Here is a 14112-nt window from a genome sequence, read left to right as displayed (position 1 = left end):
TTATTTCATGAGAACATTCTTTCATTCAAATTAAAGCGAGATGTCAGTTAATGCGTCACGGGTGCCTTGAATTGAATGGGAGCACTGAAGCAGGCTGATATCTTCCATAAATAGAAAAGAGTCCAGATAAGTAAAAGTAAAAAAAAGAGAAATACTGATGTAACAAACGTGTTTAAAAGACTCAAACGACCATTGAGAAGAATGAGATTGGACCAAAGACAAAAAAAACAGTGTGTGTGGTCTGTGCCAGATTAAAACCACTGTCATTGATGCTTTGTTAGACAGACACTCACCATGAGGCTGTCACAGATAAAACTGTCTCGCTGACCCATTCAGCAGGCGGTCAAAAGTGCCTGTGGGCAGAAGAGCACAACCAGTGATTCATCTTAGCAGAGCCTGAAAAACCTTACTGTGAACTCCATCGCAGTGTAAAATCTTCACTTATGCTCTGAGCACGACCTTCATAAACACGTGACAAGGATTTCATAGCACTTACTCACCTCTGATGTCACCCTGATAATATTCACAACCCTCTCAAATGGTTGCAAAGAACACACAACGCAATTTTTTAATAATTGCATTTTATTAATTGAAAAGAAAAAAAAAAAAAAAAGGAGCAAAACCGAGACAGTATCTTTAGGTAAGACAAGAGAGACATTTAAATAAGAGTTCCATGTAGGTGGGGGGGGGGGGGGGAGGACTAAGGTGAGTTGATGTGGGAGAGGGTGGTAGGACATGTTAGATTATGTACACTTGTTTCTCACTGCAGGACAGGCAGGCCCCCGTAAAAAGGGAAAGGGGTGGGAGATGCTAAAACACCAGAGAGAAAAGGCACTATCCAGAGAGAGCAAGAAACAAACAAAACAAAAAAAAAAAAACACTGATTAAACCAGAACAGATAGGAAATCTTTGACCAAAAAATAAAAGTGCTCGACACCACATTTGACAAAAATCAATAACATTTAAGCTGATCTGTCATCTGGGAGGGTTGAGGGGAGGGGGGGGGGGTCGGTTGAGATGATCTCAATTTTGGTAAGTACATGTGTGTCAGTTGCAGACTGGTGATTTACACGTGATTATCCAATCTCAGCCCCCATGCGAGATTCTTTATTTTTTTTTAGTATGCACGTTAACTAGCGGTACTGTAAATGTGATGAATGACCGTGGATAACGTTACAGCGTGTTTTCCCTTGCACAGCCATGGAGTTAACTCCTCGAGCCTGCATCTCACATGCTAAAGTCTGCGGACTCAGTCAGCTACATTCAAAATGGTTTGCGACAAATAACATCATCGAGGGGGGGGGGGGGGGGTCTGACGTCATACATGGCTTGCATTCACGGCTGCGTACCCTTGCCGCTCAACGACAGGAGTTTCCCCAGCACGATTGGTTTTTCTTCTCCCGATGCTAAGTGGACTTTCCCTTGCGTGAGGAACGTCGCGCGTTATCCGAGATCTCTCAGATAGAAACTTGAAGGACAATTCAGCACATACTAGAGCTACAAGGTCTTATTGGGACAAACAAACCATTGAACATAATTTACAACTTTGTGATGAGAGGTAATGCAGACAAACACAGAAATATATAATATATATATTCTTAAAAAATGGATTCTCTCTATAGTTGATTTATTTATACAGCCGATGGCTGATGTACAATGCTCACGAGCCAATCATCGTAGACATGGAAACTTGCTGTATATGGCATCACTTCTCCTCTTATTTCTTTCTCTTTTTTAAAAAAACATTTGTCTTTTTTTTTTTAAATATTTTTCTCGTGTTTTTTTTTCCTTTTAAAACAGATGTGGCTGATAAAAGAACATGCGGCAAAAGCAAAACGGCAGAATGTTAAGAAGTTAAGGAGTAGACAGAAGCGGCTGTGGGAGTCAGATCATTTGGTTCTCTCTTTCGCTCAAAGGCAGTCGCCATCCTCACCGAGGCGTTCGCAGTCTCAGTATGAGTCGAAGTGGATTTTTTTTTTTTTGCTCAGCCACCGCAAAGCGCCGCCGCCTATCACAGCGCTCCTGTCTTATCTCTCTCTCACTTTTCACTTGTTTGCATTCTTCCTCTCTGCTCGTGCTATCGTGGGGTTGGGCGAAGAGGATTGGGCGGAGGGAGGGAGGTGAGGGGAGAAGGGGTGGTTGTTCGGGGATCAGATGAGGGTGGAGGGATGACATCTAGAATGATGATGAAGGTGGTGGTGGTGGTGGTGCGGTGGCCGTTTACATGGCGGGAGTGTTTCACATGTTCCGATTGACCGGCGTGACATAGTTGCGCGGGAACATGCCCGTTTGGCCGTGGCAACCGCCTTTCCACCAGTTGGGGTCAGAGTTGTCCAAGACTTGGATGAAGTCACCGCGTCGGAAACCCAACTCGCCTTCCTCCTGGGGGTCGAAGTCAAAGAGCGCCTGCACGTATGTGGGATGCTGTGCCATGGAAACACAGGCGGACAGAGGTTAGCAAACGGCATGGAATGGAAGTATAACGAAATACAATGTACCATCTACGCTCATTTCTTTTAGCCGGTCTATGACATTTCTTGTTATATGTTAGCATTAAGCTAGTTTTTAAGGATTAACAGCTTTACAAGAAGTTGTCGTCATAGTTACCTGGTGGACCTGCTCGATGTCCCGCAAGAGGATTTGCTGGTTACGCGAGACGGAGGTGGAGCGGTGGTAGTTCACCAGCTCATTGAGGGAGTTAAACTTCACCACCCACAGGAAATACTTCCCGGCGCCATCACGGAGAACCTTGAAGTGCTGCACATCGTTCCCAAACCTGGAAAAGGGTCACAGCGTTAGGCTCCACAACAAAATGAAACCTCCTATCGTGTGAACAGCAGTGACACGACGCGTCTTTCGGTAAAGTCGCGATGGAAATGCAGAAGAGGAAGCAAGACGTTTGACTCAGCAAATACTGGAAAAGAAGATACCGAGTGAACCCAGCTCAGACTTTATAAGAATAAGGAAGTGGACGCGTTGTTGACTCAGAGCTCGGAAATCTGTGAAGCCCATCGATCGTTGGGGGCGTGAGCGATGATGGTTGTCTCCGGTTCAATTCCATTTCACGGGGTGGTGGTGGTGGTGCTACTCACTTGACCGAGAGGGAGAAGTCGCCCGGTGCACTCTCGCTCTCTCTAATGAGGAAAGCTCCATCGAGCCTTTGTTTGTTGAGCATCTCCTCTGCTTTGGCGCGAGGGATCTTCCCAAAGAACCACCTGGATGAAAAGAGAAACATTTGAGCTTAGCAATTTTGACCCCCGTTGTGCAGTTTGGGTTTATTGACATTGCTAGCTTACAATAAAACGAACTAAATAAACAGAATTATACAGTGTATAGTCTACTTGCGTAATGCTTCTCAAGTTAAGTACTGTCTAGGGGAAAAAAAAAAAAGAACTATCAATGCATTCTGAGCAATTAACCCACTGGGCAAAAAGATTTCATGGTGCAACAATGATAACGTCAATATTTAATTAAGGACAAAAGCCTGAAGCATATTTCATGTAAAGCAGTCGAGCTGCAGTTCCGACAAATCTAACCAAAGTCACTTTGATTTGCTTTGCTTTTGGCGAGGCCATGTTTGGAGAGCAGGAATTTCAAGCAGAACACTTACGGATGGGGCTTCATCTCGATGTAATTCTTGGGAATGAAGCCATCTTTTCCATCGAGCTCTGCCTTGTACCAGTTCTGGTCGCACTCTTCATTTAATACCTGGTGAAGACAAAAAAAAAAAATCATGTTGCACACGAATGACATATTTGATGTCGATACAATTTGATTTCCTGTTGTATTATTGCAATGCTGCTGGTAAATGTTAAATCATAATGTGTACTTAATTCTTATTTTCTTTTAAAGATGACAATGTTTATTTAGTTTACCGCATGATAGCAACATCGATCTTTATAGATACAGCACAGTCGTTCTTTTTGTTTTCATAATGTCGCATTTTAAAAATAGATTCAACGGAAACAAATACAGATTAGTCAGCGATGAAAGTTACCTAAGCCACAACCCTCAAGATTTTTTTTATTTTTTTTTTTATCAAGTGATATTTTGGTATAGTCTCATTCTTTGTGTGTGGCTGGCTTTTCTAATCCTCTCGCTCCATTCAAAAATAGAACACACACCTTATGTGGATAAGATAAATCCTTGCAATTCACATTGCCTAAAAATGCCCCCCCCCCCTCCCAAAAACGCAAAGGCAGTCATTGTAATGCAGAATCGGCGAGCTTTAATGTGTCACTCCATTGAGACTTTAAGCAGCTTGAATTTAAGCAGTGTGAGCATTAATCTCAACTCTTGGAAGCAGTCAGGCAGAACCCTGCATTGACGTACGACTCAGTTTCACTCATTCGAATTCACAAGTTGAGAGGCTTGACTTCCTTTGATCGCGTCACATCTACATAATTCAAAAAGGGAAAACATCTTTTTTGAAATGAGGTTCCCTGGCCAGGCAAGACAGGTGTGCCCGTTGGCCCTAGCGTTGTCGCAAGTGGCCTGGGGTCTTTTTGGCTCCAGCGAGCTTGACAAATGCCAGCTGTCGCTAGCTTTTCTCAGCTGCTAACCCAACCCTTATAAAAATAAAAATATAAAATAGATAGAATAATCAGCCCCATCTTTTTTTTTTTTCTCCGTACCAGTCGGCCTGGTTATAATCAAATAAAAACCACTTGGCTCTTTTATTAGCTCCGATGTCTATCTGGTGTCTCTTGGAAGTGACGGGGCGGACGCAGAACTAAATATCGGCTTGGCAGGCAGTCTTCATTCCACACAACCACAGCAACATGTCTGACTGCGCGGTCGCCATTGGACGATTTCGATCCTTCTATTTTTTGCTGACTATCTGTTGTCTTTTTTTTTTTTTAATCTGATTGAGCCACAATGGATAGAAATTGCTATTTGATAGGCGAAGGTCTATAGCAGGGATTATCTTCTCTACAGCTGCCACGGCATAGTTCCCCTCTCACATTAGATTATTATAGCACTTGCATTGACACAACATGAGGGGGAAAAACACATGGCTGACCTGAAAACAATTTCGAGTCGTACGGACTTTTGTTCAGCACTTCGGTCAATTTACAACAGCCAATGAAATGGCTTCATTTCAATTCGGCATTTTGCCTTGTCACTTCTCCGCAACAACGATGCAATAACGTAATCTTTCCTAAATGATGGAGAACAGTTATGGCTAAACAGTCGAGTATAATGGAAGGATGAGAGTCAAACTCAACCTGTCTAACGGGAAAGGAGCAAATGAGGGAGCTAGCGGCATGGAGAAGACATGTCAAGATGATGAATGCACTAGGACAGTCCATATGGGCTGAGAAAGAAAAAAAAAAAAAACCCAAGAGCAGGGATTACTCTGGAGTGCAAGATAATCTGGGCGTGAGACAGTTTAGCCACTAGAGTAAGACAAATTCAGCTTCAGAATCAGAATACTTTTTTGCCATGAGAGCAACTTTTTTTTTTTTACATTCATAAAACTGATCAAAGTTGCACATATGAGGTTGGGGCCAAATTTACAACCTACCATTTGTGACAACGATATGCATTCATTTGTGGCTATAAATAGATGCAAGTAGGCCAAAGACTACCCAAAAGGTGCAGGCAGCAGATAAAATAATTTCCAAAGCCTGAAGCTCTCCATCAGCTGATTATCCCGGAAAATGCGGCAAGGACTAAAAGTCAATTTGATTGCGCGACACCATGTCAGATTTTTAGATTGGGCCACATCTGCTTCTTCAGACATCTCAAAATGGGTTTGTGAAGTTTCTCCCCGATAAACAAGCATTTGGTGTTATTTTGCAAAAGTCATGCAACGGAGCGTGACCTCCTTTATGCCCAGCGGGGAAGCAGCAGACTGAGCCCGACTCACCAAAAGGGAGGTCATGAGCTCAGACACCGAGGAAGATTACAGGAATCGCACAAAATCAAAGTGTTGAATTGACAATCATGCCCGAGGCCTCCTCCATGTCGAGCCCAACCGCCTGGCATCATAAATACACAAATCACAGCAACTATTTAACACTTACAGTGGTCTTATTTGATCTTGATTATCGACTAACCCGTCTCCGTGACTTCTGACCTACTTTCAATCACTTAAGACTTGTCAGTGCTGGAGCGACAGCACTGAAGGACGTTCCGGGTTTCAGAGAAAGACTGATGGTGCTCTCTCGCTTTAAATACAGAAGTCTCTTTTTGGCACACATGAGCAGGAAGTGATGTGGTGATGAGGAGGAATCCTAATTGCAGCTCTCTGACTCAGCACGAAAGCCAAATAGAGGAAGCGCGAGAAGAAACGACTAGGAGGGCACCAATGGGACCCCCCCCCAAAAAAAAAACATAAAAAGAGAAATCATGACAGCTAAACAAACATCTAAAATCCATCAGTGGCTCCATTTAAATATTCTCACTTTCCTTCCGAGTCCTAGCAAATGTTGGGGGGGGTCTAAGTGATAGTTGGGCTACGTACAATCGGGCTGCTGCAAAAAGAAGGAAGTGGGACAAAAAGGAAAGGGATGGAGATAGTTGATGCAAACACACAAAGGCTCTATTTGTGTTTTTCCACATGTTTTTGCCGTGGGCACCGGGACACCAGGAGCATGATGATAAGCATGGAGAAAAAACAAACAGAAAAAACCCCAGCAGACTAGGGCCTACAGTCACTTCAACATTTGGATTTTTCCACGTCAAACCAAAGATTGATGACGTAATCACCAATCGGCAGATAATACCTCAAAGACCTGTCATCGTTCATGACATCATCACAGTGTGTACCCGAACTGTTGGGAGCTGATGTCTGCGTCACCTTATCTTAAAAAACAAAACAAAAAAAAAAACAAGCACCTCGGTCGATCGACCTCATTTAAGCCATCGCCAAAGGATTAATTCTGCCCAGGGGTGCACAGTATATGCAGCAGACAGTCCAAATGTGGCCTACTTCATAGATTTGGACTCTAGCGAGCAATCGGATAATGCCCGGTGGTGACCCCGGTCGAGGTTCTGTGTGGAGCCACCTCCTCAAATTAATATTCAATATTGCGTTCACTAAGAACTGACATTCTTTTTACCTATTAACCTCTCAGTTCTCCATTTGAAGGTGCACAAGCAGCCGCAAAAACCCATAAAGCCGTTTTCGGTGTCGTGCTAAAGTTTTTAAGCCAAAGCACGGCTTTGGATTTGTCCGTAAACGCATGGGGGTGACATTTCGGTACGAAAAGCCAGCGCTGATAAAACACTTTTCGCAGAGCACGATCAATAGTTCAACGGGTAACAGGCAATGTGGGAGCCATTAATCAGGGATGGGTGGAGAGCCTTCATCGAAAGTAATGAGGCAACAGGCTTAAAAGCTTCTTTCTAGGATTACATTCACGGGCTTTTACACACAAAACAACGTTCGTCAGAACATGAGAACATTTGAAAGTGGAAAGAGCTAGGCGAGAGGGGGGAGAAAAAAAAAATGCCTGAGGTTTGGCTGACTGCATACGACAATTCTTCAGCCCGACTCCCAACTCGTGCTTCTCTGCACCGCCGCTACGAGATTGTGGTCGATGCAGACGAGGGCTTTGCTGGAGTTGAGTGTGGAGATGCAGGAAGTTGCGAGGGGGGGGGGGGGGTTGGCCGAGACAAACAGGATGTGAAAAATGCCACGTTGTGGTCTTAATATAAACGCACGCATATACAAGAAACCGTCTTGGGCTTGTCTCTATTAATCCCGTTTCACTTCAAAGTTTGTGGATTTAAAAAAAATAAAAATAGATGACACTCAAGGACCAAGATGTGATCGTTGGACAGTCGGACGGCCGGTAGTCAGTAAAAACGGTGAGCGCAATGACTTTTAATTATAAGTGTTGACACAGAGCCACCAGAACTGTTGACAGGAGCTTATTCTGTCAGCACCGACGGGCTGTTAATCTTTATTTATTGAAAGAGGAAATGAGCACAGCGCTTGCTTGGGGCAGTGGCCAGACTTTACGAAGATGTCCTTCTTTGCCTCGGAATCAGCGGACATAAAAACGAAGGACAAGAGCAGATACGGCAAAAAAAAAAGAAGAAAAACCGGCGCGTCAAGCGTATCCACGCTAACTTAGCAACCGTTAAAGGCTCTTTTCAATTTTTTTTTTACTTAATAGCTGACTGGAGCGCTGAAGCCCGGCTGTGATACCGTTTGGTGACGGTTCGCTTGATGACTCACGAGACGGCAAATGACAGACCCAAATGTTACTGAATGACTCAAGGCTGCAAATTAGAGGGCAGAATGGTCAGAGGGGGGCCAGCTGTTGCCAAAGAACAGTGACGCAGTGATGGCTTCGCTCGCTGGAGGCTTAGCTACTTGGGGAACCTGAAAAGTGACAGTGGATTATTTGCAATGTTTCCATAAAAGCCATCTCGTGTTCCGATTCACGCAATGCACAGCTAGCGTCTCCCCAATTCAGTCCAAATGCTTAGAGTCGTATAAGAAAGGCCAGTACGCTCCCATGAGAGACCTTTTGTCCTCAGAACAGAACCGTTTAACATCAGTATCGGCAGATGGCTCGCTTTGACCGCGCATTCATTGGCACCCACAGAGAAGCGATTCTCGCTTCATCAATCGGTAGCCGCGTTTAAGTACCACGGAGCGCGCTGGACCTTAACTGCTGCTTTCAGGTCCGGGCAGACTTTTAAGTACAGAAAGACATCTTTTATAGATGACTGGCATTATTAAAGTCGACGATAAGAATGCTACTAAATAATACAGCTTTTTCTCAGAAAGACAAATTCCTGAAAATAGAATTATGTTTTGTATAACGTGGCTCCATTTTTACTGCAAGTGTCTCAGACATCCAAAGGATGGATGCAGTTGGAAGGGAAGGCAATAAGAGGACGAGGATAAAGGAGATGGAAGAGTGAGAGAAAGGGACGATTCAATCCGGCAGAGGGAAGAACATCGTGCCTGCTTCAAAAAGCAAATTAGTCCGATGGGGGGAAAGCAGCCAACAAATGATTCCGATGAATTGCAAATGGTGCCAGGGGCAGTACTGTGGCAAGGCATTTTAGATCCATCTTTTCTCTAGAAATAACTTGAAAAGGAGAAGATGGAACTCGACCCGCGATACAGATGCGAACAACAATGGCTCGCGAAAGAAACAAATCATTCTTTACGGTACATGTTTCAAATTATAATAGAGCTTACATGCAAGATTTCATTTCCGGCGCAACTCGAAAATCATTTTCTGTAGAGATGTTTGGTAGAGCCAACAAGTGGACTCAAACAGATGCAGTTAAAATAAGGAACTAAAGTTGCTGGGACAGATCATTCTACAGTGGGTGTAAAAAGTCTGCACACCCCTGTCTGAATGTGGGTGGAAGCATAAGTGTGCACACCCTTGCAAAATAGAGTTGGTTTTTTCCTTTAGTAACGTAAGGCATCTAAAACGTAAAAAAAAAAGAGACAATGATGTTGATGGCATTCAAACTGCTTACATAAAGTATTCCCTCCAATGAAAATGAAAGACTTTTCACGTACCTTAAGGACGTCCCCACGCTTAAAGCTAAGCTCATCTTCAGCAGTCGCTTTGAAATCGTATTTGGCAACGGCCTCCATGGCGTGCGTGCAAGATAACGTCCTGGCTCAAGTTAGGATTCAGGGACTGAATCAAAAATAAAAACAGCGCTGATCCCAGCTTCTGCGTCCAGATGCTTTTCTCCCGAGTCTCTCCTCCCGTCTGTGACCCGTTCCTTTAGGGCTTTGACCTTACATAGGTCGCAGCGAGGTTCCTGTAATAGGGGGGGGGAGAGAAGGAGCTGACTAAGATGGGCTGGGCAGAAATTTGCACAGGTTTGTGCGAACTGTTCTTCGAAAAGATGCTGAGATTCGCACATCCTTGTGCAAACAAATAGCGTGACAATGATGACAACCATTTATGCTTAAAAAGAATAAATAACATTTGTGAAGCCATTTAAATCAACCCCGACATTGATTCCCAAGCACCTGTGCAGACTGGAGCTTATGCACAGTGATACATTAGCTCAACCTACACTTGCTAAACGGATAAAGCAAGTTTATCTCATTAAGTTGTTTACAAATGTCTGTCAATCTAATACAACCGGACGATCCCTAAGGTCATTAAACCTGACTTGCCCGCCAACAGCGAGCTGGCCAACACTGTTGCTTTATCATTATTATTATATATATTTTTTAAAGCACGTTATGTCCGTTCTAAATGTGAGTAAGACGTGTTACAACAGAGGATGTGAAACACTTCTAGAAAAGTCGTTGGGCGCGCGCAAGAAAAGCACACATACGTGTGGAATCTGCGGAATCGGTTCCATCTAATAAGTGATCGCCAAAAGAGTTATTAATAATAATAATAATTAATAAATCATTTTATCAGTCAATAAAGAGCTGGCGCTCAAGTGACACAGTCGGGCATATAGAAACACTAATCTTGGTAGATGTTCTCCAGTAAATATGGGCTGAGATTTCATTGACTTCATTGAGAGGTAGAAAGCAGAGGGAAGAATCCCTTGTCAGCTCCTTCACTTCCCGGACGTTGAAGGGATGCTACCAAGCATCACCTTTCAGACTTTAAACACTGCGTCAATACTTCGCTTGAAACTTTCCTCTGACTGGGCTGTGATACATGATTCGGGTAGGCGGTTCCAGCTATTAACTACACGGGTAGAGAGAGTGGCGTCACCATGGATGCGTAACCTCCTCGGTTTGTATAGCTTCAAACTGTGACCACGTGTCGATGTATCATTATTTAAGATGAAATACTCCCTCAGGTCTTCACCAAGTTCGCCTCGGAGAATGCGCCGGGTATATATCAGATCTCCTCGGTGACGACGGTAGGCCAGAGAGAAGAGATTCAGCTGTTCCAGTCGATCTTCGTAGGAAAGCTGGTGAAGTTTTGCAACTGTTTTCGTACCGCGACGTTGAACTCGCTCCAGCATATCGGATTCGTACTTGGTCAATGGGAATACTGCAGGCAGTCCGTACTCAAGAATGGGACGCACGTGAGAGATAAACAGGGGTCTGAAAATCGCAGGAGTCATACGGGCAAAAGACCGTCTGATGGATCCAAACATCCTGGTGGCAGCGGTGACCTTCTTCGTGGTGTCAAGACTAGTCTTTAGGTCTGACGACACTATGACACCAAGGTCCTTCTCACTTGTGGTGTTTTTAAGGAGATATCCTCCAATATGGTACGCCCCGAGTGGATTCTGAGTTCCCATGGAGAGCACTGAACATTTGGCATGGTTTATTGGAAGCAGCCATTTTTCCGTCCAACTTTGGAGCCTATCTAACACGTCTTGGAAACGGTCAGCATCCTCGACGCTAGTAACTTCAGCCCAAAGTTTTAAATCATCCGCGTACAGTAAACACTCAATGTTCAGTTCTTTCGGGAGATCGTTGACATAGAGCTTGAAGAGTTCGGGTCCAAGGACCGATCCTTGTGGCACTCCACTAGACATAAGCACAGGCGCTGAGTATGCGTCGTTGACTTTCACTCGCATATAACGTCCTTCCAGAAAGTCAGCAATCCAGGATAAGATCTTCCCAGTTACACCAACCCTTTGGAGTTTAAGCAGGAGACGCATGTGAGGTACTCTGTCAAAGGCTTTGCTAAAGTCCACGAAAATGACATCAAGGCATTTACCAGCGTCGACGGCAGCTACCCACTTCTCTCTGGCTACTAAGAGATTCGATACACAGGAACGTCCTTCCTGGAAACCATGCTGAGCAGCAGTTAGCACGTCAAGCTCGTTCAGGTGATTTTGTAGAGCCCGCTTTAGTAGTTTTTCCATGACCTTACAAACGATCGAGGTCAGACATATGGGTCTGTAATTTGTCGGATCATGGCGAGCTCCTCCCTTGAATATTGGTTTGACTGTGCCGATTTTCCAGTCGACAGGTAGACGTCCGGTTTCCAAGGAAAGCTGGAGTATGTGTCGGACGGGTTCTGCAATATGCTCGACAATAGTTCTGAGGAAAGCTGGGTGCATCTCATCTGGCCCAGGAGAGGAGTCCGGCCGTAACTCCAGAAGTGCTTTCATAACATTTTCTCGCTCAAATACAAGATGGTGGAAGCCTGAGTCAGGAACAGGAATATGGGAATCCAGGATCTGCGGCTCGACGGTATACACAGAGGCGTATTGTGAGCCGAGTGATTCAGCTTTTTCGGCATCCTGGAGAAGGAGATCCTCAGAACCCGGGGAACGAAGGGGAGGTATGCCGCTTCCTGCCTTGGTCCTTCTCTTCAAATAAGCGAACAGGAGCTTTGGGGAAGTCTTGGATGTCTCCGCCAGACGCAGTTCATATTCGGTTCGTTTTTTCCGCTTCATTTGTGTGCACCGATTTCGAACTACTTCTCAATGCCAAGGTCAGTAGATGATAGAGGCTACGTGTACACAAATGATATATTTGTTATTAAATCGTTGTTTCATGCACTCTCGGAGACTTCTCCGGTTAACCCCCCCTCAAAAGACTGCGCCCAGTCCACTAGGAGGCTAAGGTTAGCATACCGGCTAACGGTCGGATAACAATAACTGCGATGCAAAGTGATTCTCCATCTCACTTCCACTAATCTATCATAACCGGTTGGAAAAATGCTAAGTTAATCAACAAGTGAACACGCCATTAACTTGAAGCGATGAGTTGATAAATGACGGGAAGCTTGCGGCTAGCTTCGCGTTGGTAAATTTGACAAGAGAGAAAACACCTTTTTTTTTTTCTTCATAGCGCAAGCTGTTGATGCTAACGTAGTGGCACAGATAGCCCCGCTAGCCTCACTCAACTTGACTAGCCTGCGTCGCGAAAAGGAAACAGTACCTAACTTTAACGCGTATGAAGACAAACTCACCACTCGATATATTCCGCGTCGATGTTAGCAGCCTAACAACGAAATCCCGATCGCGTTTTTACCCGATCCTCGTTCTCGGTTTTCGTGCCGAGAAAAAAAAGAAAAAAAAATCCTCCGATGTGTGTCATGTATCGCTTCCAGCCCGTCCTCGGAGCCTGACTCGAGCTGTTAGCATAAGCTTGACGACGTTTATTTCCGCTTCCTTTCACTGTACTGGGATGGTCAGCCTCGTAGATATATAAGCCTTAAATTGACGCCTTACGCTCCGACTCCTACTTTGACGCCGACGCCATATTGTATGTGGCAAAGCGGAACTATCATTCAACTATCATCGGAGAAATGTGCCAACAGAAACAGAATTAATATAATTTATATTCAAACTTGGCAAATAATTGCAATTCAAATACTGCATAAATCATTCAAATTCAGTTTATGATGCCTCTTATTTCAGTCCACACAGGACTTCCATTTTTTTCTAAGTCAACATTAAACTAACTACACTATCCTTAAATTGTACATTCTGTGTGTAGTGAAATAATTCATTTGAGTTTTATTTAAAATGCTGAAATAAATAAAATCCGAGGTATTCTTAATATGTTGGGACCAGTGATGCACAAATAAAGAGAATATTTGTATGGAATAAATATCGTTCGTGTGTTTTGGCTCTATTTTATTCCATGTATTGTAGATTCATTAATATTATTAATTCCACATTCTATTCTATTATCTCCTCATATTTGTAATTGGTATGTGTGCCGTTTGCTTGTGTTAGTTTAGCAGCTGATCTAACACATCCAATATGGCGGACCTGCTGACGTATCGGAGCAAAAGCCCAACCTGTTCAATAAGATATCGATGTTTTATGTTTATTTTATGACAGCCTGCACTGTTTTGGGAACTGAAACTGCGCCCGCCCAAGTTGTTCCGCTTTCTACGGCATGTCATAAAGTCGCAATCCTCACTTTAAAGTCAGAATTCTCCCTTTATTCTCAGAATCCTAACTTTAAAGTGGGGAATCCTCACTTGAACGTCAGGATTCTGAGAAAAAGAAAGTCAGAATCCTGTTTTTTTTTTTTTTTTTCCACTGGCCAAAATCCTCTTTTGTCACTTTCCTCCCCAACATAACTGTCACCACCAAAACGGCCTTATTCGTGCGTGGGTTACTCCAAAACAATTGCATTGGCTAATGAGTTTTCAAAAAATGCTAAATGTACTTTGTGTAGAATTGTTTATTTTTCTAACAATAAACAATATTATAATATTTTTCATA

General features: G+C 43.8%; 1 protein-coding gene and 1 long non-coding RNA gene across 2 annotated transcripts; one reads left to right on the top strand and one right to left on the bottom strand.

Annotated features, from left to right (window-relative positions):
• Positions 1 to 674: 674 nt before the first annotated feature.
• Positions 675 to 13043, bottom strand: grb2b (growth factor receptor-bound protein 2b). The gene is made up of 6 exons (XM_061303188.1): positions 12843 to 13043; positions 9503 to 9753; positions 3611 to 3708; positions 3093 to 3215; positions 2608 to 2776; positions 675 to 2424 (listed from the first exon to the last, which is right to left on the bottom strand). The coding sequence occupies exons 2-6, from the start codon at positions 9578 to 9580 to the stop codon at positions 2239 to 2241; spliced, it is 654 nt and encodes a 217-aa protein (XP_061159172.1). The 5' UTR covers positions 9581 to 9753; positions 12843 to 13043; the 3' UTR covers positions 675 to 2238.
• On the top strand, positions 10558 to 11538 carry LOC133170347 (uncharacterized). Its single transcript, XR_009718562.1, has 2 exons — positions 10558 to 10697; positions 10765 to 11538. It is a non-coding gene; the product is annotated as an uncharacterized LOC133170347 (long non-coding RNA).
• Positions 13044 to 14112: the final 1069 nt, after the last annotated feature.

This window comes from Syngnathus typhle, linkage group LG17 (genome assembly GCF_033458585.1).
Source record: "Syngnathus typhle isolate RoL2023-S1 ecotype Sweden linkage group LG17, RoL_Styp_1.0, whole genome shotgun sequence".
In the NCBI taxonomy this organism is placed as follows: Eukaryota; Metazoa; Chordata; class Actinopteri; order Syngnathiformes; family Syngnathidae; genus Syngnathus; species Syngnathus typhle.
Note: the sequence above shows the minus strand (reverse complement) of the source record. Positions and strands in the feature narration are given on the sequence as shown.

Coding starts and splice junctions, on each gene's coding strand:
- grb2b (XM_061303188.1), bottom strand. CDS start 9,580: ATGGAGGCCGTTGCCAAATACGATTTCAAAGCGACTGCTGAAGATGAG. Junction 3,709..9,502: donor AGCGTGGGGACGTCCTTAAG/GTACGTGAAAAG, acceptor TGTCTTCACCAG/GTATTAAATGAAGAGTGCGA. Junction 2,425..2,607: donor ACATCGAGCAGGTCCACCAG/GTAACTATGACG, acceptor TCCATGGCACAG/CATCCCACATACGTGCAGGC.